This window comes from Oenanthe melanoleuca, chromosome 1A (genome assembly GCF_029582105.1).
Source record: "Oenanthe melanoleuca isolate GR-GAL-2019-014 chromosome 1A, OMel1.0, whole genome shotgun sequence".
NCBI lineage: Eukaryota > Metazoa > Chordata > Aves > Passeriformes > Muscicapidae > Oenanthe > Oenanthe melanoleuca.
In genome coordinates, this window is record NC_079334.1 from 42250838 (window position 1) to 42275083 (window position 24246).

The following is a 24246-nucleotide window of genomic DNA, read 5'->3' on the forward strand; positions in this document are numbered from 1 at the left end:
ACAGTTGATTAATTTTACACAACATAATTTACATAGAACATATCTTGTAATGCACAAAAGGGCCCTTGCAAGGGAGGTTCAGTTTATGATTTGAAGCCAGAATTTTGGCTGATGCTTTCTGCAGTTTATTAGCTGTGATGCTTTATAGTGTCTGTCAGTGGCTATTGGAGCTGACCCTCACAAAGCTTAAAGGCTGTGTACTGCTCTGTTCCTGGTTTCTGCAGTTGTCCAAATGGATCTGAGGCAGGTAAACCTCAAATTCTAAAGGTCTGTGCCTTTAATGTTAATGTATTTTCTAAAGATTTTAGGAAGCATGGGCAGGAACTACACTTGAGGAATAGAATAAGCTATTCATATATGGGAAGACTTCAGGCTTTGCATAGTGAGGAAAGTTTATTCACATTTTTGGACAGCAAGAATTTAGATAAATTTAGGAGTTTGATCTTATTTTTGGATCCCTGTACTTTTTCAGTGCCTGCAAATAACCTTGAAGATCCAGGCATCAAACAGCAAGGTTTCTGCTTGGGCAGTTGGTGGTAGCAGTTGATGTTACCTTGGAAGTTTTGCATTTCATTTGGACAACCAGTTCTTGTATGAGTCTTGGTAGTTACCTAATTTTATCATGAAAATTTTAACCAGATATGTTTCAACTTGAAATATGTTTGGTTCTCATCCTTTCTTGTTTCTTTAGAAAGAATAGATATAGCTCATTACAGAAGATAATTATATTTTGTCTGAAATGTTTATAAAATAAAGATTTTAATTCTTTTTCTTTTCCTCACTCTTAGGATTTGTATGTAATTAATAAGTATTACTTGTGATGTCAGAGAAAATAGGCATAAAAATAATGTATGATTTTCAAAGTTACCCTTAAGTCTCAGAATTGTGTTACTGCCATTTCTTACTGCCCTTCAGACATATAATGTAATATTCTTCAAAGTGACTGTCTTTCTAGTGCTTCATTTTTCTACTTATTTGCTCCAGAATAATTTAGGTGTAATTCTGTCTTTGCAGTAGTGGAAGAAATCTACTATTATGTATATGAATCTATTCTTTTAGAAATAGTCCCAGTTCCCTTCCAGTGTTGTTACTGCCAGGCATCCCATTGACTTCTCCAGGAGCAGAAGCAGGCCAAACTTGCATAAGTAAAATATTTATTTGTTCTCATTTTAATGCAAAAATTCTTGCTATGTATGATAAGTGCCTTCATTCACTTTTTCTAATGTGTAAAAAGTATTTATATCTTTAAAAGTAATCTTTTATATTAAAAGGGAATTCAGAATCAGTGAACTTGGTTTTCAGAACCACCTTCAGTTTTTTACCTCTACTTCTGCTGCTGCCTAATGTTGAACTCCAAAATACCTCATTGCCAATACAGCACATTAAATTAATATCCTACTGCCTGAAATCTTAATGTCAGCATCTGCTATTCATTTTTTAAAACTTTGAAAGCTGGAGGGGTATCTTATCAGAGATAACTGATAGCAGATGTCACTGCCCAAATAATGTCATAAAACAGACTTGGGATAGTGAATTTTATTTAAGGTCATTCTTATAAAAATGAAAGTAAAAACTTCTTTCCTAAGTTCAAGAACAAAATATTTGTGTAATGTTCATTGAGAGGAAATTTCTTCTGTTTGGTGCTATGTTGCCTGTATAGCTTGAAATAATAAATAAGTTATAATGTATGTGTAATAATTTAATTCAATGACTGTGACTTGTGTCTGTGAAATACAGTTGCATTTTAACACCTCTTTTTCATGCATGTTGTGTGGCTTTTTGTTTATATTTACTGCGCTCTTTATTAAGGAATGTTAACGTTTAAAGCCCTTAAAAAATAAAGGGTGGGAGAAGCACTAACCACTTTTGCTGAAAGTGAGGGTTTTCTTTAACCTGTGTATTGAAATTAACTTCATATGATACTTTATTGACGTTGTTTTCATGGGGAAAGCTCTGATGTTTGAACACAAAAAAATATTGTTACTGATAAAAGCAGCAGTTGATGCTGTTGACCAGTTCGACTGAAATAGATGTTTGGCACATAGTCTTTGATGGTGGAGCTAAAAGATCCTAGCTCCTGAATCTTTTGCTGGCCCAATCCTCTCCCACTTAGTGAGTGACAAAACAGAGAGAAGAATGAGGATCATAATATAATGCTCAACTCTTAATCTCAAAGACATAACATGTTTTTTTACATTCCTAAAACACTTTTGGCAGGAAGAGGTTTGCAGAACTTTCAGACCTTTCATTTAGAAAGAGGACAAGTAAGAGTGGGACACAGTCAAAATAAAAGCAATAAATAATGATACTAATAATAAAATTACACACACACAAAAATCCTCAACAACTAGAATATAATGAAAGGGGAAAAGAAGCAGGTGAGTTGTAATACCATGTCTAAATACATACAGCCATTTAATGGGAATGAAAGGAATGTGAAGCTACTGATGTATTTATTAGAACTTTCAGAAAAGCTGGAGGGTTCTAGGTAGTCAGATCCTTGTGAAAATCATTCTGAGTTGCCTGTATGTATGTGGCAGCTTTGAAAACCCCAGTCAGAACTCATAAATGTTGGTTCAAAGTGATTTTGAAACTCAGACTTAAAAGTTATTAAACAGATATTAAAGTATTAGCATTTCCAAGCATTTGTGAGGATCAATGCATAAACATTTGTATTATCTGGAATGGGTAAGGAAATGAGCAATATGTTCTGTAGTTCTGTATTGCAAGTGTCCTTTCTTTGTAAACCAGTAATTGTGGGTGAGTCCCCTAGACAGCCTGCTCCATTGATCAGTGTTTGTCCTAGCATACATCTATTTTATGGTCCTTTCACTTCAGTGACAGCAGGATTAAACACTTAGATTTCCAGACTTCCTGCTGAATCAGTCCTTCATATTTATTCAGCCTGCTCATATTTATGTAAAGGAAATGTAATATTGGAAGTGTTAGTAAATTGAAAATATACAGAAAAATGGTTTAGGTTGAAGGGAAACTGGATTTCAACATGTGAAGGTAGGTAAAATGTTGCATTTATCATCCAAAATATACTCATATTTTCATGGTAAAATAATCCTTAATATAAATTGGGGGGTGCTAATTCTTTAAGTTATATTTAGTCAAGTGCCATAGAAAAAGTTATATTTTCTATGCTTCTGAGAAGTTAAAAAAATTTCTGACAATACTGTATTGTGCCAGCATATATTGCTTTGTATTTCCAGTTTTTTAAAGTTCAAATACAAAATCTTAGATTTTAATCAAATGAAAAAATTGACCTGATATGAAGTAATTTTTTTTATAGAGCAGAAATGCTCATGGAGCTCATGTATTTGTCATTCCTTTCATTTCTGAGCTACTTTTTTTTTTTACTGTTGCTAACATGACTAAAAGTGATAAATCAGAGCTTGCACTTGCTGGGATCCAGCATTCCTTTTGCTCATATTTAGATTTTTACAAACTCAGCTGAAACTAATTAGTCTACTACTATAAAACTATCTTATGTCTACTTACTTTTGTAACTGGTTAATTGAAAAGACCCTATCCCTTAAGATAATAATATGAATTTTTAAATAGTTAAAATATTACAATAAAAGGTTTGTTAACTGTTTTTTAACACAACCCTTTTGTGGAAATGTAGCTTTCATAACAGAGATCCTCCATCATATTAAAAAATGTGCTCCAGCTTTCATTGTGAAGACCTGTGAACAAAATGTCCCTCTCAGGGGGCCAAAGTTGCTTTTCAGTGAGAATGCAGTTTATGTCAATCCTGTTCATTTGTTCAGTTTTCCCTAGCTTCACAGGAGGCTGTGATAGAGTCTGTTAAACTGTGTTTGGAAGCAATAAATGGATTAATTTCAGGTTTCTGTTTGGTTTTTATGGAGGTTTTTGAACACAGCTGCTGGATGGACACAGATACATCTGTTGCTCTCTATTTGAAAAAAATGTCCAGAAATTTATCCATTTATTTGAAACAGAGAGAAACCCCTGCATTTCTTTTTATCCTGGTGGGTTTCCTTAAGGTCTTCTGTCTCCATTTCTGCCACCCTTCTTTCTTGATGCTTGCACTTTACTCACTGTCTCCACTGCTGCTGCTTTCATGTAATTGCTTAGAAGTGTTAAATGGTGCTATGTGACTGTGGGGTGCAGAATGATGAGTCTTGCTGAAGCCCGGCCAAGTCAGCAATTTGGTCTGCAGTGTTGTAGTAGTGAAAGTGCCCATATGAAGCTCTTGCAGAAGGTATCAAAGGCACAGAGCTGGACTGCAATTTTGTAAATTTGACACAAATTTATATTCATATATTAGATTTTCAAAAAGACCTAATGAGAGTCTAGCTCTGTTCCCAATTGCCACTGAATTCAGAAGGAAAGGTAAGGCAGAATTGTTTGTTGGGGATGTTGGTTTTTTGGTTTTGCTTTTTATTTTATTAATGTTCCTGTATTTTTAATTGTAATTTGTCTCAGTCATCTGTCTTTTGTATCTATAATTCAACTGAAAGATGATTAAAGGTACACATACCAGATAAGCTGCTGCAGGAATGCTGGCTGAACACAGTGTTTATCTGTTCTCTCACTCCTGCAATTAATAACTTGATCATACTTTTCATTGTTTTAATATATACTGCAATGAATGACAGTTTCAATGTTGCTTGAAAGAGGGCTGATGGTGAAGTTCCTAGCAGAGATACTTGCAGAATCTTGATTGACAAATTTGACTGCACATGAGGTAGCTGAGCCTGCCAAATGGCTGTTGAAAGGAGGCAGAAACCTCATGATTTCCTGAATTTCAGGTGGTAACCAGACAAAGAGGATTCAAATCAGGAGCACCTAAAGCAGGGAGAATAACTAGACAATCCAATTTTTACTGTAATTGAGAGATGAAATAGAATATATAAAGGAAGAGTTAAATGAGATAGTGTATGATATGTCACCACTGTTAAATGAGAACTCATGAAAATAGGATTATTATTTTTAAATTTCCACCCACATTAACATCTTCATAATCTGTTGTTCTTGTGTTATTGTAACAGGTAAAAGCTTATTTGAAAGTCTAATTGTGTTATGTGAGTCGTGTAGGTAGAACAAAGAGAAGGTTGCTGACTGGAAAAGCTCAGTCTCATAAATTTAAGAGATACATGTAGACAGTGTAGGAATGCATGGCACAGTGAAGCCTGTCTGAGCATCACAGTAGGTGGGGAGCTGAGCATAGTAATTCATGGGGGGGTCTGCCCACGAGCATGGTCTGGTTTTCAAATGCTCTGTAGTTGGCATCAAGAAGGATGTCAGGCTTTAGGCAGTGATGGGGAGAATAGTGGTGTTCATCCTGAGGGGGAAAGAGACGATAGGGCTTTCAAAGAAGAACTTGTCATCTGATTTATTTGTTCTGAACTTGGAGAAATGGATAGTATTTGTGATGTCAGAAAGGTTGGCCAAATTAAGACTTACTCACAAATCTAACTGGAATGAATAAAAGGCATTCTGTAGATGATCTTTAAGTGGAATCTCAAGGGTTCTGGTTTTGATTTTTTCCAACAGCTGAAAAGAGTATGGCTGTTCATCTGACATCCAGGCAGATTGCCATTTTCTGGCATTAAGGATACTGCCAGCTGCACTGGACAAAAGAATTCAGACCATGTGGTGTCAACTTAAAAAAAATACCATCTGAAGTTTCTCAGCATCATCAGCAGAGTGTGACTTCTTTCAGACATGAAATCCTTTTACCTTCAATGTATGTGCTGATAGTTCTGACTTTTTATTGATCAGAACATCTTTATATTTAAGAGGAATAGCACATTCCTAATAGATGCCAGATATATCCTCTCACAGCAGTTTTTCCTTCCTGTTATCCACATCAGTCCTAAAATCTGTCTTTAATCCTCTTCATTCCTCCATCATTCCTGCTTTTTCTGTGTTTGTATGTAGATGTATGTAGCTCCTCATTTATGTCCATCTGTTAAATAGATATACTTCAGCATGCTGAAGTATATCTACGTTTATTTTATGGAAAATGATTACTCAGGAGTTTTTTGTTACCCTTAAGATGAAAGTTGAAGCAAAATTATCTAAAAAAGAGTCCAAGAGAAGCAGCTTTTTTATGGAGCACAAAGTGCTCAGTCCTGGCAGAAAAGGTATGGCTGGGGACAGTGGCCAGGTTAGATGCCCTGAGTGTCATGGCAGGCTCTGTGCTCAGCTGCCACTTGCAAACAGCTGTTAGGTTGTGCACTCCAGAGGCTCCTGCACACACACTGAGACTGTGTGGAGCACTGGTGTAACATTCCCAGTACACACCTGGAAGCCCTGGAAATCAATGTGGATGGTAGAAATTTAGTGTGTGCCTGCTTCTCAGCTTGTTACACAGCCAGAATGTGTAACTAGACTGAAAAGAAGAAAAAAAAATAAAAAGTCTCTCTTGGGCTGGCTAGAAAAAAGGATCACTGCATTCTTTTGTTTCTGAGTTTAAAAATTCTAGTATTAGATGACAATACTTGGAGCAGATTGTCCTCTGGTCCATCCCACTCAGGGCAGTAGGTAATGGCACTTCTTTTGCACAGGGCCTGTCCTTCCTGAGCTGCTGAGCTGAAGATATTGGCTTCTGAAATGTAAACTTAAAAATTTCCCTTGTAAAAAATAATGAGAACTGACCTTCAACAGTACTTTTCATTACAAAAATCATATATACTACACCACACTTGTGAGTTTTTAAATTAATTACATGTAATTGAGGTGAAATCGCTGTGGAGGGGTACTGAACAGTGGTCTTCAAATATATATTTTTGAGTAACACTATAAATAAGCTTAACTCAGAGCAGTACTCTTACTTGAAAGCTATCTGAATACAGAAGAGGTGTTGTCATAAGTACTGCAATCATGATGGAAAAATAATATCCAGTTATACTTTCTGGATGAAGTTTAGGCCAACATTAATGAGAAAGACATGATAACAATCTGCAGAATCTAGTTATAAATAACCCCAGTCACAGAGGAAAGAGAATGGCTTTCTTCATATATTTGAATTAAGTGGCTGTGGGATTCTTAAGCTTGCCTACATGTTTCCTTGTAAAAGTATCCTGACAGCTCACAGCAATATATTGCTTATATTGGATGGATAAAGATCTGGTTAAAAATGAATTTCAGAGTCTGAAAAAATTATTCTTAGTAATTAAGGTGAGGCATGGTGATTGTGAAACCATAGTCCAGGTGTAGCAATGATTCAGAGAGGACTATCAGGTTTCTCTAACAAGTACATTGAGGATTCAGTCTTAGACAGATAATCCAAATCTGTATTTTTTAGATGAGAGTACTTGCAACAGGTAAAAATTATGCCTTTTTCATAGCATAGAACTGGAAATTTGTTCTGTGAAGTCTCACTGTAGAGCTTGAACAGAAGAATATCCACATTTTTGATCTGTCTCTGCCTAAAGCCTGGGAAAGAGCAAATGATGAACCTCATGCAAGTGAGGGTGTAGCATGCCTGTCATTGAAGACAAGACTGACAAACTGCTGTCAGGAATGGTCTGTGGATAGCTGATTCAAACTGAGCAGCATCATGGATTAGATGATGTCTGTAAGTCCTCCCTTCCATTTCTATAGCTGCAAAAGCACAGTCAGAATAAGAGGCAAAGCAGATTTACAGACTGCAGGAGGAGGACTTAATCAAATCAAGACATCTTCAAGACGTTCAAGACAACAGAGGAATGTGATGTAACACTGAACTTTTGAAATCAAGTCGTACTCAAAGAGAAAACTTAGAAATATCTTCAGTGCAACTTCTATAGTTTACATAGGTATAACTTAGATGTAATGGTAAATCATACATGTGCTTCTTGGAGTTCAATCCACTCTTTCTCAGGAGTAATGGAAGGTTTGATCCTTGGTCCTTTCTGGGTGCATCAAGTGTTTGTACTTGTTGTAGTGAAGAATTACTGACTGAATCAAGGAATTCACCAGGATCTAATTACAGCTTCTTAACAGTTGTCAAGATACTTAAAGGAATGAACAACACTTTGAATGCTTTTGTCTGAAAAATATTCTGCTCCAAGCATCACAAAAATCCCTAGGGAGTTGCAGCAAGCAGTGGAGGTTGACACAAGAAAATCTAGTTCTAATACAGCAAATGAAAAGTTGAAAGTAATTTTCAACTAATCAGTGCTCAAAGTATTGTTTTATTAATGTCTTATGCAATCCCACTCCTAGAATATTAAGAGTCCAAACAACCTTTTGGGCCAATTAGGTATCACCAAAATGCAGTTTGCCAGACAACACAAGCAACTACCATATTTAATCCTGTTTTAAACTGAACTTCCTGACCAGTCACAGAAGTTCCTGACCAAAAAAGGCGGAAAAAGGAAGAAAATACCTTTTGACATTCATAATCTGTTTTATCCTTTTTCAGTGCTGCTGTTGTGACTTAGCCCCTGTAGGCATTGAACACCACACAACTACTGCCTCCTTCCCCCTTGGTGGGATGGGGGAGAGAACTGGAAGGATAAAAGTAGAAAAACTCATGGGTTAAGAAAAGTAATTCTTATAGGCAAAGCAAAAGCTGCACCAACAAGCAAAGCAAAAGTGGATTCATTCACCACTTCCCATGGGTGGAGAGGTGTTTAGCCATCCCCAGAAAAGTAGGGGTACATCATGTGTGATTGTTTTTTGGGAACACAAATGCCATCACTCCACATGCCTCTCCTTCCTCCTCCTTCCTCAAGGCTTTTATTGCTGACCACAACACTTCTTGGTCTGGACTGTGTTCCCTCAAATCTTTTGCACCTCCAGCCTCCTCGCTAGCCTTGATTCTGTGTGACACTGTTCAGCAATAACTAAAATATCCATGTATTTTCAACGCTGTTTTGCTCAAAAATCCAAAAGCTTGCACTAACTACTGTGAAGAAGATTATCATCTTCTAGTCACTCATATTTTAAGTCTGTATATCTGGCAATGAATACAAAAAGAAGCTATTACATGCTTTTCATTTACTGGTCTGCTTTTCACTATCCAGAAGCCCAGTAGGCTACCAGCTAAACTACACAAAGCACTTCCTTTAAAGAAAAGATTAAGCAAAATTGGTACAGAATCCACCAATTAATACAAGGTCTTCAAATTTTCAATGAAATAATAACAGCAAAAGAATCAAAAAGCTTTTAGTGAAGTTGCATGGCATGCCTGTTTGAGAGTCCATCTGTGCCACAGAAAGCATGAGTTTTGTCAGGATGATCCTTACAGAACTTTATTACTATGAAGAAAACACAAACAGATGAATCCTAGTTACCAGTGTTATGGAATGACTTTGAACAATAGTAATGAAATCCAGCTTTTAACTGCAGATTTATGTTTTTTAAAGAGCAAGACATATGGGAAATATTACTTAATCCAATGTTGAGACAAGTGCTAGAATTTCTGTATAAAAAGGTTACAGGATGGGGTTTTTTCAGTTTGCATTTTTATTGAGGAAATGTTCATATTTCTTCTGAGGTTTAACGTTCTTAAGGATTTTTTCTTCCTACATGGTTAGTCTGCAGAAAATATATAGAAAATTGTGCTCACTCTCCATAAACCTCCAATTGTGTGGAATGTCATAGAAATGAAGCCACATTATAGACAAACTGAGCCATGAGGACCATGCTCAAGGACCACGTTCAAGTTTGAGTGGAGGGTGGTCAAGCATCCAGAATTACTGCAGTTGTACTTTCCCAGGCCAGGAGAGTTAAGCCTTTGGAAGACCATACAAGGGAGGGAGAGGACCATATTCCATGGAGAGCATGTAATAACGTGTTAGGAGCTTCCAGAAGGAACAGGCTCATGGAGGGTGAAGTTGATCCTTGTAAGGAATGCTCTTTGGGCTCAGTGCACTGAGAGGAGTGGCTTCCTGAGCACAGAACAAGGCTTTGCTCCTGCACCAGTGAGAATTTGACTTCTTACTGACATCACAGAGCTGAAGGAAAGCCAGGCAGGCAGGTGTCTTAGGTCAGTGTTCTGTATGCAGCTCCCTAAAGGAAACACTGGCTGGTGGGGATAGAGGTCAGTGCAAGACATCTCCCTGAAAGCTGAATTTAGATGCCTTTAGGCAGTTCAAAATCCCACTCAGATCTTCTATGGAATCTGTATTTTCATTCTAGGAACTGAGCAGGGTTTATGCTCTGTCCTTACAGAAATGTAAAGCCATTCCCCTCCTGATATTGATGAAACTTTTTTTTTCAGCATTTGAGTGATTTGATGTTCTGTCTTTGATACTTGTTCTCTGTAATGGAGGACAGGCAACACTTACCTACTTGTCAGGAATCTCCCATGAGAATCTTCCATTGACTGAAATAGTCTTCTTTGGCTGAAGGTGGCTTACTATGCAGTAAAGAGCACAGCTGAACCTGCCTGCTTATGATGCCAAAGCACTTTGGGAGGAGGCAATCCTTCTAAGAACCTTTTTTAATGTATTATCTAATGCATGAATCCAGAATATTCCAAATTTCAGGAGAACACTGTACATACAGAATAATATACCCTCTGGAACTTTCCATTGATGATCCTGGATCTTCTACATCCATGGCAAGTGTATTAGCTTCTTCATGTGTTAAAAAAAATAAAATTGGAGCATTTCTTTTTCTTCAGTTGCACTAAATATTACCTATTACTGTGTTCTGCAATGTGCTTCACTCACCTGCTGTGCACTCAGTGTACACTTAGAGCAATTTCTTTCTTTAACTTGTTAGTAGAAATAGAGGAAAATCTGTTTTCAGGATGTTAATTGTCCTTATGGGTTTGTAAAGTGCTGAGCCAGCCAGTCTGTTAAAGAGATTGTGCATGCATGTAGAATTAGACTGTTAGCACTTTTTAAGATAACGTTTTTAAGGTTCTTGTCTGTGGCTCAGGGTAATCTAGGTGCTTCTGTAACTGATATGTTTGTAATAAGAATAACAGTCCTCAAATCAGTTGCCTAAATTTTATTTTATTGTCCTAGTGAAATTGTGAAGGATCTGGTCCTTAGAGAGATTTAGGTTTCTGTTCCTCACACTATGATTAGTGGGAGATGGTCACTGCAGCAGATGTAAGAATCTGGCACTGTGGAACCACTCTGAAGTGGGCAGGAGCAACTCCATGAAATTCCAGGAGGTGCAGTACCCCAAGCACTTGGTTGTAGCAAAGCTGCTTAGAGACACATCTTAGTTTAGTGCTTTATTTGATTTTAAATTTTGGCAGTTATATTTAAGCAGAAGTTTACAGATGCTTAATATCTGTGGGGTTTTCTAGCTTTTAAAAGCATCAGGATTTTCATTCCTTCAGAGCAAAACTAATTAATATAATGAATATTAATATAATGAATATAATTATTTAAACATCAGCGTTCTTTCATGAATTAAGTCTAAAAAAACCAATCAAAACAAAAAAACAACAATAAAAACAAACAAACAAAACCCACAAAAAATCCCCTGTTGAAAAGCTCATTAGTTGAAACCCATAAGAGAATACAAGTGATACAATAGTGAATCACTTTTTGCAGAGTGATGGTCCTTTTTTTCAGTGTAAGGTCTGTTCAACATAAGGTTTGGATACATGTAAACTGCAAATCAGATCTTGATGAATATGGAAAAAGAAATAAGAGAGCAAATTTATATGCAGAAATGTTGTCTCTGTATACTTTTAAGGATTTTAATGTTTTTTGATACAGTACCAACATATTGAACATGTCTTTTTGAGTTTTAAACATAACATTAAGTTAATATGGAATGAAAATCTCCCTGAAAAAAAGTTATTTAAATGTGAATATTTACATGGTACGACTTGGCAGTATTTTGTAACTCAATGTCTTTTAGAGAAAAGAAAAAAATAAATCAGATGATTTATGCAAGTTACATTACTGAAAAGATAAACTATATTCCCTATAATTTTTGTTTTTTAAAAATATGAACATTCTTAAAATAATTGAAAGGAATTTTTGCCTTTATATTTTAGGTATCTTTCATCTGTGTTTCTGCATTTTTACATTAAGATACCTAGGTTTCAGCTACTTTTAGTCATCAAAGCTAAACAGTATTTGAGTGAAATAGTTGAAATCACTGTTCATAAAACCTCTGTTATTTTTAGCATCTAAGCTGGTATTTTCCTTTCTGAACTCCCTCTCTTAATTCCTGTATAATTTTATTCTAATTACAAATGTAGAACATCTTTATAAAAGAGAGGCAGGCATTGCTCTGGAACTGCTAATAATAGCTTCAAATAAATTAACACACAAATCTTTCATTTTTTCTTTAGAAGTAATAGCACAAATTATAAAGATTAAATAAGGGCATTTAAATATAACAGAGATATAACTCAGTTGAATTTTAACCAACAAAGAGAAAAAAACCAGGCCAAGCACTCAAAAAATTCAGATCAAGTTCTCCCTGTATAGAAGTAAACATGTAATTCTTTATCTAGTGAAAACAGATATGGGAAGATCTTTCTAAGGCTGAGATGCAGGATAACACCTTTCTTTGCATAATCCATTGATGTTGGCAGCCATGAGCCCTGTGCAATAAATAAAACTTTTGTTGAATGTAAGATGTCTGCACAAGGTGTATAAACAAAGATGTGTATCTGCAGAAAAGTGTTGTCTTAATGTTGGGGGCAACAAAAAATTAGAGAGTGGGACTATGCTGTGCTGTGAGTTTGTTCTGTGCTCCGGCGTCCCTCACCTCCTGAAGTGCAGACCTCTTAGACTTTCTTTGGTGGCAGCTCTCAGCCTGGAATGCTGTCCCCACCCCACAAGGCCTCTCCTGGGAGGTCACTGGAGCCTGGTTTATTCTGCAGAGGAGGCCATTGAGGAAGAGGGACGTGTAGTATTTTTCTAACACATCACAGGAGGAGATCAAGTAACTCTGTGTTGCACTTCACACAGCAGACCTGCAGCCCTGTCAGTTTGGCATTGGAGGAAGGAAGGCAGGCCCTGGAACCAGCTGTGTGTATTGTATCCCATTTCTTTCTGGAGAAAATGGGATCCTGGGGTGGTGGGGCAAGCCCACTCCTCCAAGGACTGCATTTTACTGGTGATGTTACATCATACCCCTTCTCTTGTCTCTTTGCCCTGTATCATAACATACCCAAGGCTCATGGAGGGGAGTTGCCAAGCAAACATGACTGTGTAGCTGGAAACACACACAGCCATGATATTGCGTTTTCCTTTATTTGGTGCTTGTGGTAAGCATCATGCCCACATGAAAACAGTGGTACACATGCTGGAAACAGGCAGCTGCTAGAGCTGTGTGTTCTTGTGAGATCACATATCAAGCTGTCTCCTGCATGGGTATGGACAGCTGAGCACAGGTATTTCTCAGTGATGGCATCAATGAATGAACAAGTTGTGAGAGATATTTGGCACCTGATCTGTAATGCTCAGTATGAGACAGCTTACAGAGAAATTTCAAACACGTACAGCAGATGTTGTCATAATATAGAAACTCCTATAATGGCCAAGCCCATTTTGGCTAAGGCCACAGCTTTTTCTGGTATTCTTATTGCTCTGAGGTTTTTAGCAAAGTAGTGAAATAATACTTTTCATTTCAGTGTTCTGTTTCCTGTGGAAAAGGTTTGAAGTTTCGTGATGTGCATTGTATTAACAGCTTGCAAGCAAAAATAGGAGAAGACAACTGCAAACATTTGAAAAAACCACGAACATACAAAATATGTAGAGCTGGAAGATGTCCTTCTTGGAAGGCCAGCAGATGGAAAGAGGTATGCAAAAGCTTCTATAATTATGTTCTCCATGAAAATACAAGATGGTCATATTGATGACACACTGCTTCAGTGGGAATAATTGTCAGTACACACATCACAATGAAATTTACAAATTACCAAGTACTTAATTGTATTTTCATTTTCTTTCTTTAAAGAGTAATGAAAAATAAATGTCTGGGAAAACAGAAATTATTTGCTAATCTGAATGTTGCACTGAATAGCTGCTTAGGACTTTCCTCATCTTACCTTGTAAATTACCAGTAAATTAAAAAAATTTACTTCTTATCTTCTGTAATGAAATCAGGAGTATCACTATTTGCCATCTTAGTCTAAATAGTGAAATGGTGCCAGATTTGTGGGAAAAGGACAAGAAAATGGTCTTATGGACACAAATACTGGACTTTTCCCTGGTTTGATTTTATAAAACAACTCTCAATTTTTAGTAAAATTGTATGTAACTGAGCACATTGCAGTATTTTTCATTTCACTCACTCTTTCAGCACATAATTCCCCACATTGGTAAAAACACAGTACCACTATCCACATTTTGGCCATGTTTAATAGAACAATATGAGCTTTATAATTGATGTTGGGCCTGTAGGAAGGCTTTGGGACATAATTGTGCTTCTGCCTGGGGTAAAAGGCTTTTTATCTCAGCCTATTAGTGGTGTAGTGAAATTCCTTTGGCCAATAAGAAAGAAAAGAGGCATTTGGCATTTAAGCTCTTCATGGTTCAAAATTCTTAGTACTACCTGCAAAAAATAGTGTCCTCAGAATATTACACTTTTTGCAAGATTTTGTTACCTGAAACGCTGAGGGTTTTTTCTCTTGTACTGTAGTACTTGCATTTTAAAAGAACAGGCAAGACTGTCAGTCTCTAATAATGACAAGATATGAACTCAGACCTTCAACTGTTGATCTTGCAAATTTGTAAACATTTGCTTTGCCACCAAAATTAGTAAAGTGTAAATTAGGTTGTTAGAGCGTAGATAAATAGACTTTTGGGAATGTTTGTGATAAGGGACACGTGGCCAAGATGGAGAATTTGGGGGTGTGGATACCTCTTCCTCCTTCTGCTCTGTGTCATCCATGCTGGATGACATGCTGGCACTTTTAGATTGGATGGGGTCAGAGCTGGACCGTTTAACAAGACTTTATTGTATTGGAAAATTGTTATAAACACATATCACATAATTTAGACTATATAAGATAAGCCCTGCCTTCACCAGGCAGATTCCATCCTGGATGCCTGGCTGGACAGACCGCTGTTAGCCAGGCAAAGAGTTCCTGAGACAAGAAACAATAAACAATCCTCGAAGCCTCTGAAAACTGTCTCCTGCAATCTCTCATTGGCAGCTTTGGGAAAAATCAGGTTTTACACCAATGCATGTCCTCCTGAGGTCATCTCAGGTCTAAGAAGACTCCTCAGGCGGTGACAAAAGACTTTATTTATACTCTATTTTAATAATCTCGACAGGATTTGCTTGTCTGTTGCTGTAGATAAAAGCTCTGGTGGAGTTCTGAGCAGGTACTTATTGATAGGACTGTCTCTACATAGTGCATAAGATGTTTAATAAATCCTTAGTATGAAATATCTTTTTAAAGAGCAGCTTTTTAAGAACAGAAATGCAGAAGAAATGTCATGTGGAAGTAAACACCTTGGAGGTAAAATTCTTTGGACAATAGTGTTTATGAGAAGTTTTGTGTGGAAGATTTAAAGCATCTTAAAAACTTGAAGCATCTTTTCTTGTTAAAGAAAAGATAAGAAGCAAAGTAAATCTCATTATTCTCATACTGAAGAGGAAGCAAGATAAGAAAATAAAACTCAGCATTCTCTTACTAAATATGCTTTTTCATATTTAGGAAAATCTACAGATACCTTCAGGAGAGGGCTGTCATTTCTAAAGGTGTAATTACTATTTTCTACATGCTAAAAATTTAATAACTTTTGTTATTTTTGCAAAATATAAAGAGGGGCAAGAGAAGGGAAAAATTTATGTAAAATACCTGAAATGGTGGGCAGAAGAGCCTTTTTCTAACATTAAACAAAAAACCATTTTGTGCATTTGCGTCATATTAATTATCTGCCATGCTAAATTTTCTAGGGCAACCTCCCTTGAATATGAAGACTCTAAAGTCTCAGAGACAGTGCTATAGAAGAGACAGCTGTTAATATGTAAAACATGGGCTGATGATCTGCAAAACCTAGATTATATTAATGCAGTTCAGACCTTTGTTAAGCTATATTGAGGGGAAGCTGGCAAATACAAGATACTTTCAAGTGTTCTGTTCTCATATGTAGCTGTCAAAATCAAGATCTCCCTCTTCATCTCCCTCTCCCTCTCTTTCTCCCTCTCCCTTGTTTTGTTTTCAGGACCAACTTACTCTTTTCGTATTTCACTGAAATCCTTTTCTGTCTGTTTCCTTTTCATGGTAGGGCTTTTACACTCAACCTATCATCTTGGCTTGACATTTTCATTTTCTCCTCTGTCTCACCCAACAGTTACAGTGTCATTGTTATTATATGCTGATTTTTTTTCCCAGCTGATTAGAAGTACCTGAACTTTGAAAACAAAGTAAAAAACTGATTCAGTGAATAATTTAGTCTGACTTTGATAGCAGATGTCAAAAGGTATTGCTGTCTGGCTTTTACTGGTGTGTGACAATCGATAGGTAACTTCATTCTGTAAATGTCTAGTTAAACTGTGATTGATTTTCTCACTTTTAGTGCTCAGGGTCATCTAGAAGAAAGGAAATATACCGGAAAGTTAAATGTGTGGATGAAAACCAGCTCCAAGTGGATGAAAGCTTCTGTGATCCTGCCACAAAGCCTGCATCATCCAAAATCTGCGGGGTATCTCCCTCTAAATACGTTGTGCTCACAGGAGAACTGTCACAGGTACACTAATTGTACTGCTCACACATCTTTTTTATATCTTTATATTTAAGAATGTTATATTGCTGTAAAATGTAGAAGGAGTATATTTGCATTTGAACATGGCTGTCTAAACTTTCTCCACACTGACCTTCCATGTCAGCCACAATTTATTGTAGAGCCTGTTATGAGTCCTCCCTTAACCCCCCAGGACCTATGATCACCAGCTAGAGGAGAGGTGCCCCTACCACAGAATTCCTTTGCTGGTTCCCAGGAAACTCTCTTGCAAGCTGACCTCACTGAAGTAACCCAAAAGCTTTTCCTTGATTTCAGTGAAGTGATTGATCAGTGCTTTAATCCCTTGCACCTCTGCACTGCCTGTGTGTGCATGCCTGTGCATGTGTCACAGCTGAGAGGGGATGACTCTGGAACCTCTGAGAAAAAGGCACACGGGTCTTTGTGGCTCCTTGCACATGTAACTATTGCAGTGTTGATGATCTAGCCCAAGGTGGCACTCCTCCAATGGCAGGCTTCTGCCAGAGCAAGGATCTGAGCTGTAATGCAGAAATGTCACAGAAACTCTCACAGAAATAGTTCTGTGCTTGGGATTCTATTTCAGTGCTCAGAAAGCTGTGGGTTTGGTCACCAGCAGAGGATCACGTACTGTGTTGGAATCCATTCTGTTCAAAGCCGGCACATCCACGGCCTTCGGACCGTGGGGTACAGAGAATGCCCAGTGGAGACATCCCCTTACATTTACAAATGTAATGTCAAAGGATGCTCACAAGCAGCTACGTGGACAGTGGGGAAGTGGACCAAAGTGAGTACAGATGTGCTAGCTCATTTTTATATCTGTGTCTAACATGAATAAATGCCAAGAATAACTTGCTGACATAATGATGGTAATTTTTTGCTTCTTTCTAAATTTGCTTCTTTTCTTAATGGCTCTCCATGTCTAGTGCTCAGCACCTTGTGGAGTGGGGATAAAGGAGAGAACAGTAGAATGCATGACTGAAAATGGCTTATCTAGTGACTTGTGCCTGCCACATTTAAAACCAGATGCCAGAAGGATCTGCCACGAGAAAGAATGTAAGTGATAGCTGTGATTTTATGCAGTTAATGTTTTCCCAGGTTACTTATATTAAAGCTATAAATATTTTTGGAGTGCAATTATGCAAAATTAAATCCTGAAACTAAGCTCTGTTCCTGAAATATTAATATGATTTAATCATTCATTTTGAAGGTGAAATTCTTACCACCTGCAAAGATATGCAGATTAAAAAAGGGATTAGAAAGGATGGTGAATACCTACTTAACATTAAGGGAAGGATGATAAAGGTACTGTTAATATTTATGAGTTTTTATGAGTACATATTTTTATGAAATAACACTTTTCTAATAAAGATTTTGCTAAAACGTTGCATTTTCTCTCTCAGATTTATTGCTCAGGCATGCACTTAGAGAATCCCAAAGAATATTTGACATTGGTAAAAGGTCAAGCAGAAAACTTTTCTGAAGTATATGGATACAGGTACAGAAGTGGTTTTGTAACTTTATGAAGTGCACTTATTCCTTCCAAAATAAAAGAATAAAATAATACTTACTTTTTCTAAGAAATATGAGTAGGATTTTTTCCTTGATTTTCTGTTTTAAATATCCAGGTGTGTGAACACATATACAGAAATGTGGGTACTTCCAACCTGAAGTTATGTTAGTTGTACTAAATTATTATAATGTTTTTCTCTCTTGGATTTGGTAGAAATGGCTTTGATCCACATGAGTGTTTCAGTTGAGCCAAGATTAAAAGCTATGCTTCTTGTTCAGTAGAGGTTGTTTAATATTTTTTATGTGGCGTACTGCAATACACTTATTTTTCACCATGATATTATGTTAAGGAAAAATCTCAAAAGGAAGACTAAATATTTGCTATTCTTTAGGTTGCAGAATCCTTATGAATGTCCTTTCAATGGAAGCAGAAGGCAAGATTGTGCCTGTCGAAATGATTACCTTGCAGCTGGCTTCACAATTTTTAGCAAAATAAGATTTGATGTCACTTCAATGCAAATTAAAAGTAAGCATTTTGTTAGTTTTAGCCAATTTGAGCATTCTGTTGAAATTGTATGTGGTCACAATTATCAAATTACTATTTTGATCCACTTACAGATCCAGCTGTGCCATCTTGGGGCAAACAAAAGTTGTTAATTTGTCCCAAGGGGTCAAGTGGCATGAATCTCACAGATTCATATTTCATATGCGAACTACCTTCATTTTCTATGGTTTTGTTCCCATTATTTCATTTTATTTTAGTCCACATCTTATTTTTCTTGTGGAAGTCTTCGTTTCTATGCTCTGCCTAGTCCCTTCTCAGACTTTGGCAGTCACTATCTAAATGGACAGGGAATCTTGCAGTGCTTTAAGCCCCTGCCTGAAGCTGCAAGTTGGCCCACAACCAGCTCACTGGGCACAGTGTCCAGGTGCACATCCATCTTCCTCCTAGTCCACTCATATCTCAGAGAGAAATCTGGACTTGTAGGTTGGACTAGTGGTGCAATAACCAAAATTCAAACCATTGTTTCTCAAATCAAAACCCACAACCTTCCCTTCCAAACAAACAGCAAACAAAAACCCCCACCCAAAGCAAACAATAAAACATCCATATTCACATTTTTCATTGTTTCTGCCTGAACTTCCAATGCAGCAGTTTGTGTTGAATAATTTTCTGTTTTCTAGCCACAGATTTTCTTTTTGCTCAGACTTTACTTGGGAGAGCAGTACCGTTTGCTACAGCTGGAGATTGCTACAGTGCAGCCAGATGTCCACAGGTATTTATGATTTCTTACTCCCTTGAAATGTTTACATAAGGGAAAAAAATATGTGTGGCTTGTTTAGATCCTTAGGTTCTAAACCAATCTTCTATTCTGTGATGTTCAGTGTACAACAGTAATAGGTAATTTTTTCCATACTCTCTTCTCTCCTGTTCCAGCATCCCCCTCTCAAGGTTTCTCCCTCAATTTGTTTACTTCCCCCTTTCTCTGTAGGCTCAATGTATGTGTATCCAGCTTTCTGTGTGTTTTATGTATTGCTCTGCCTCCCTCTGGATGTGATATATCCTTTGTTTCCCCTAATGCTTTCTCATCTCCTCTAGTGACTTTTCTATAATCCTGCATAATTTTTCTTATCTTTTCTCTGTTTCTCTCCTGATGCTTCATGTCTTTGAAGACTACCAGAGGAAATCAATCCGTTTTAGCAATTTACTTTAAAATTTCTACATGCATTGTTATGTCTACATTAGTGTTCTAGTTGTACTGGGTGGTGCTTTTTAGATTAATCTCTGTGTTGTCCCAGTTTGCTGGTTGTTGTTTCACATCAGAGTAGTTTTAAAAGACATGAACAGGATCTCTTCTGGATGAAGCTAAAGCCAACAATGAGCTTCAGAGGAAGGATCTTAATACCCTCTAATGCTATTGAGGATTCAGTCCATGGGACTAGGGAAGAGTTAGTCCAAAATAAATCCCTGATTTGTGCACTGTCTGCAGACATTGGGCTCTCTGGGCCAATTTTTACTTTACAGATCTTCTTACACTGCATTGTCCTTGATGATGCAAATGTAGCCCTAGTCTGAACTAGTGAACCTTAGAAAACACTTCAGCTTATCTTACTGTATTAGACAATTTAGGATGAGGCCAACTGTCCTCTGGAAGTGAATTTATTTTCCCTGATTATAAAGGAGTTAAGACTGACTGGCTTACACTTGCTTGGAAGTAAATCCTTGCTGTCCATCTCTCCTGGTTGCCTAATCTTAAAACCAGCTATGTGGGTGGACACAGAGACAATTTATGTCCAATGTATGTACAAATGAAGTGCCTAGGTTTGGCAGACTTAAACCCCTGACAACAAAACTGTTGAAGCTCATTACAGTATTAGATGCCTTCAACCTAATCCTTTGGGTGCAGTATGATATAAATCTGTTTGCTGTGTGCAGCTTCTGCTGGGAGCTCATTCTGCTGACATGGCTTGGCACTGACACATTTCCATCTATAAGTTCTGACTGAAGCTAACACTTTTTATGCAGTCAAAAGGCTTCCATTCCTGTGCTTTCAGTCCTTGAAATCTGTTCCTGGCCTTGCATATGCTGCATGATATGTCAGGCACCTCTCAAGCTGTCATTCTAATTATAATAGCATTTCTCATTTATTTTTTCAAAATGCTATCACTTTGAAAGAAATTACTCTGGGACTGTTAATTGAGGAAATCATTGCACACCATTTGTATGAATTTCCTCCTTCATTAAATAGAAGTCTTCCACTTTGTGGATACTTGAAGAGCAACCTACCCCATCTATAGGAGTTTTTATTAGCTCATCCCAAGTTACATGAGTGCTGTAAGCACGGCAACTTTACATAGAAGTGCTCTCAAAATAAATCTGCCATACAACTGAATTTTTTTGCAAAGGAATTTAAGTGAATCATCAAAATAAAAGCTATATATATTTATATATGTATGACATTATTAAGCAATAAAACACAGAAGCTACCATTTGCAATAAAAATTACTAGGTCTGGATACAAAAATCCAGGCTTTCAGTGAATAATGCAGAGGTGTGCAATTTTCTGATTGTAGTGCTGCCTGAACTAATCATAGGCTCTTTGTGGAGCTAGTACTTCTTTGTAGCATATTGCACTTCTCTGTGAATGCAATTTAATAATTTTCTGTATCCCAGTTTGTTTATCAAGGCAGTGCAATTTGTTACTTTTAATATATTTCCTATTCTCATGGGAACTGACTGAAGCTAGTTTTCAGTCTGTATTTGTGTAGGCAAATGTTTTAGAATCAATAGCTTCTATATCTGTAGTGAATGGTTTTTGTTGCAAAACATTCCACTTAAAAATATAGTTATTTATTTTAACATCCACTTATGTTCTTGTTCAGTTGTGTTATTTGTTATACTGAAAAAGCAATGGAACATGGTAAGGTGATAATGCTTAGACAGTGTGCAAACATTTGAAAATTAGATGTGATTTGTCTTTACAGACAGCATTGTGTTTTGATCAAGTTATTTCCAAAAAAATTCAGGATCTTAAAAAATTAGTCTTTCAAGAAAACCAGATTCATTCTTGCCTTTTGTAAGTCTGTACTTCTGGTAAATTAAAATTTCATTTGTAGAAGGGCAAAAATAATTTCAGTCATCTGATGTTAGTTTTGTCATCATACTCAGATGCTACAGATCAGCTGATGCACAACTGGTGCTTCTTGCAGAATAACTTAGTTTTGTGTTGTGAATATCCATAGAAAGGGTGTGATGCAGCATAATCAGCCCATATTTTGTTCACACCTATGAGTACATCATGTTTAGACATATCCTAACCAATATGTGTAAATATGCCAATGTAAAGTTTTTAGTGCTTTGAACTCGGTTTATCAGCTCTGTATTCCCTTTTTTTTTTTTTTTTTTAGGGACAGTTCAGCATTAACTTGGCTGGTACAGGTCTGAGATTATCCAGTACAGTGAGGTGGATTGCTCAGGGCAACTATGCAACTGCTGACATACACAAATCCCACGTGAGTCAATGCTGTTTTCTTTACCTGCTCTTATGGCTTGGACAAGAGGTACAAATGTTGACTGTAGTGAAAGCTACAGTGATTTCTATGAATTAGAAATAACATTCAAGGTCTCTGACCCATTTAAGTCTTTTTCAGCAATATTTAATCACACTACCCAGTATCTAACTCAGATCAGCACTCCCTGCCTACCCTTCTCTTAACTGATTTTAAGAGGTTATTGTTGTATTAATTGGGTTTGTTAGAACCTTTGACGATGCTTTAAAAACATTTTGTTCAAGATCACCCTTCTAAAGGGTGATCCTTTTTGTTCTTACTCCCAAATTTATTAGCCCAGGAAACCAAATGACCAGTTAAACAAGAACAGTAAGTGTGCACAGTTTAAAACAACATTGCATGGTAACAAGGCCTGGGAGCAAGGTGTAGAGTGGTAGTGATAAAGGATCTCTATTCCTGTTTTGCTAATGCTTCTGTCTCTTGATTTAGTGTTTCTATGTGTGATTTGTCAAAAGGTCTGTTATGTGCTAACAAAGCCTTTTGTGCAGCTGTGATTTCAATTGCTTTTCTTGACTGACTCTTCTCTTTGTCTAATTCCCAGGATGGTACTAAAATATATGGAAGATGTGGAGGATTTTGTGGAAAATGTGTTCCTAACACAATTATTGGTCTCCAACTTCAAATACAATGATGTACTGAGAGCCTCAAAGCAGGGACATTTGCCATTTACATTCAAATTGTAGGTGCTCTGTATGTATTTATTTTAATCTTTTCATGTCTGTAGTGCTCATCACTGTAACGTTCACTAATGAGAATTCCTGTTTTCTTCAGGATTTACTCAAGGTTGTATTATCTGTTTGTGGACTAGCAAGTGCATAAATCACAATCAGAAATCTTCAGGTTTTAAAGGAGAAACATTTATTCAAAGTGCAGTATATACTAATAAGCAAATTACACTGGGATTACTTCCATGGGTAACATTCTAAATTTTGCCATAATTGTAATTGTTTAACTGTAACTTACCAGTATAATTCTTTATGCAGTATTCAGTAAAATTTATACTCTACTGATCTTTTTGATAGATTGTGCTAAAATATAGAAAGGAAAGCTTTACTGTTGTATAAAGAGACAGGTAATTTCAATATTTCCAATTTTGTGCCAACTTGTAAGGATTATCTGTCAGTAATTTACAGCAGAAAAGTACATAGCCAAAATGCTTGAGATAGTTTTATAGATCTGTGTGTTTCTCTGTCAGTGAAAGTATTTTTCCCCATCCCTTTCATTATACTCTTTGTGGTGCTCAAATCCTAGCAGTACTACTGAGAAGTGTGGTTTAACCTCTGTAGTCTCTGTAGCACATGTTAAACATCAGGTCTTAGGTTTGCTGTGGGTACAGGAAAAGAAAATAAGGAAACAAATTGCTTCAAAACTTGATTTTAAATCCCCACCTCTCATCCAAGTATACTGTGAAAGCAGTGTAGTCTGTTTACTGTAGGATCTTCTGTATAATTGCACAAACATGTATTTGCTTAAACAATTTCCTTATCCACCTTATTCCTTTACCCTGGCCAATGGCACATTAGTAAAGGCTGTAGTGTGCATCCTTCAAAGTCCAATTTAGCATAATTTTCAATAACCTTAGTGAAAAATCTGGACAGAGGCAGCATCAAGCCCCACAGTGGTTTTGGTGTCCATCTTTGACTAAGTTTGATTTTTCGATGTTTGTAAATACAGTTCTAACATCTGTTATTTAAAGAGTTACAAGGTTTAAAAATTGATCTAGCTCTTTGATTTGTTGGTTTGTATTACTTTACAGTCCAGAACTGTAGAAATATATGCATATAAAGAAAATGTGTTTTAGAGCCAACTCTCAGGTATTCAGAATAAAATTTTCTACCTGCATAAAATGTATTCTATTGTACCAGATAACTACAATGCACCAGATAATACCTGTGCTTTTCCTGACCATAAGCATTCTGTAAACCAAATATTTATTTTGCCAGTACAATTGATAGATCAAGTGGCAGCTATATCATATTTTTACCCACAAAGAGTTAGCCATGAATTAGCAATATGTATTAATTAAAACAAATACTGTACCACAGAAGTGTATGCAGCT

At 36.7% G+C, this 24246-nt stretch overlaps 1 protein-coding gene across 1 annotated transcript in view; it reads left to right on the forward strand.

Annotated features, from left to right (window-relative positions):
• ADAMTS20 (ADAM metallopeptidase with thrombospondin type 1 motif 20) overlaps positions 1 to 22818 on the forward strand; it is a 78473-nt gene extending 55655 nt beyond the window's left edge. Inside the window, exons 29-38 of the mRNA XM_056514409.1 lie at positions 13526 to 13693; positions 16425 to 16595; positions 17191 to 17391; positions 17531 to 17660; positions 17815 to 17909; positions 18008 to 18102; positions 18509 to 18642; positions 19302 to 19393; positions 22026 to 22130; positions 22729 to 22818. Of these exons, the coding sequence (XP_056370384.1) occupies positions 13526 to 13693; positions 16425 to 16595; positions 17191 to 17391; positions 17531 to 17660; positions 17815 to 17909; positions 18008 to 18102; positions 18509 to 18642; positions 19302 to 19393; positions 22026 to 22130; positions 22729 to 22818 (1281 nt within the window). The remainder of the gene's footprint in view (positions 1 to 13525; positions 13694 to 16424; positions 16596 to 17190; positions 17392 to 17530; positions 17661 to 17814; positions 17910 to 18007; positions 18103 to 18508; positions 18643 to 19301; positions 19394 to 22025; positions 22131 to 22728) is intronic.
• Positions 22819 to 24246: the final 1428 nt, after the last annotated feature.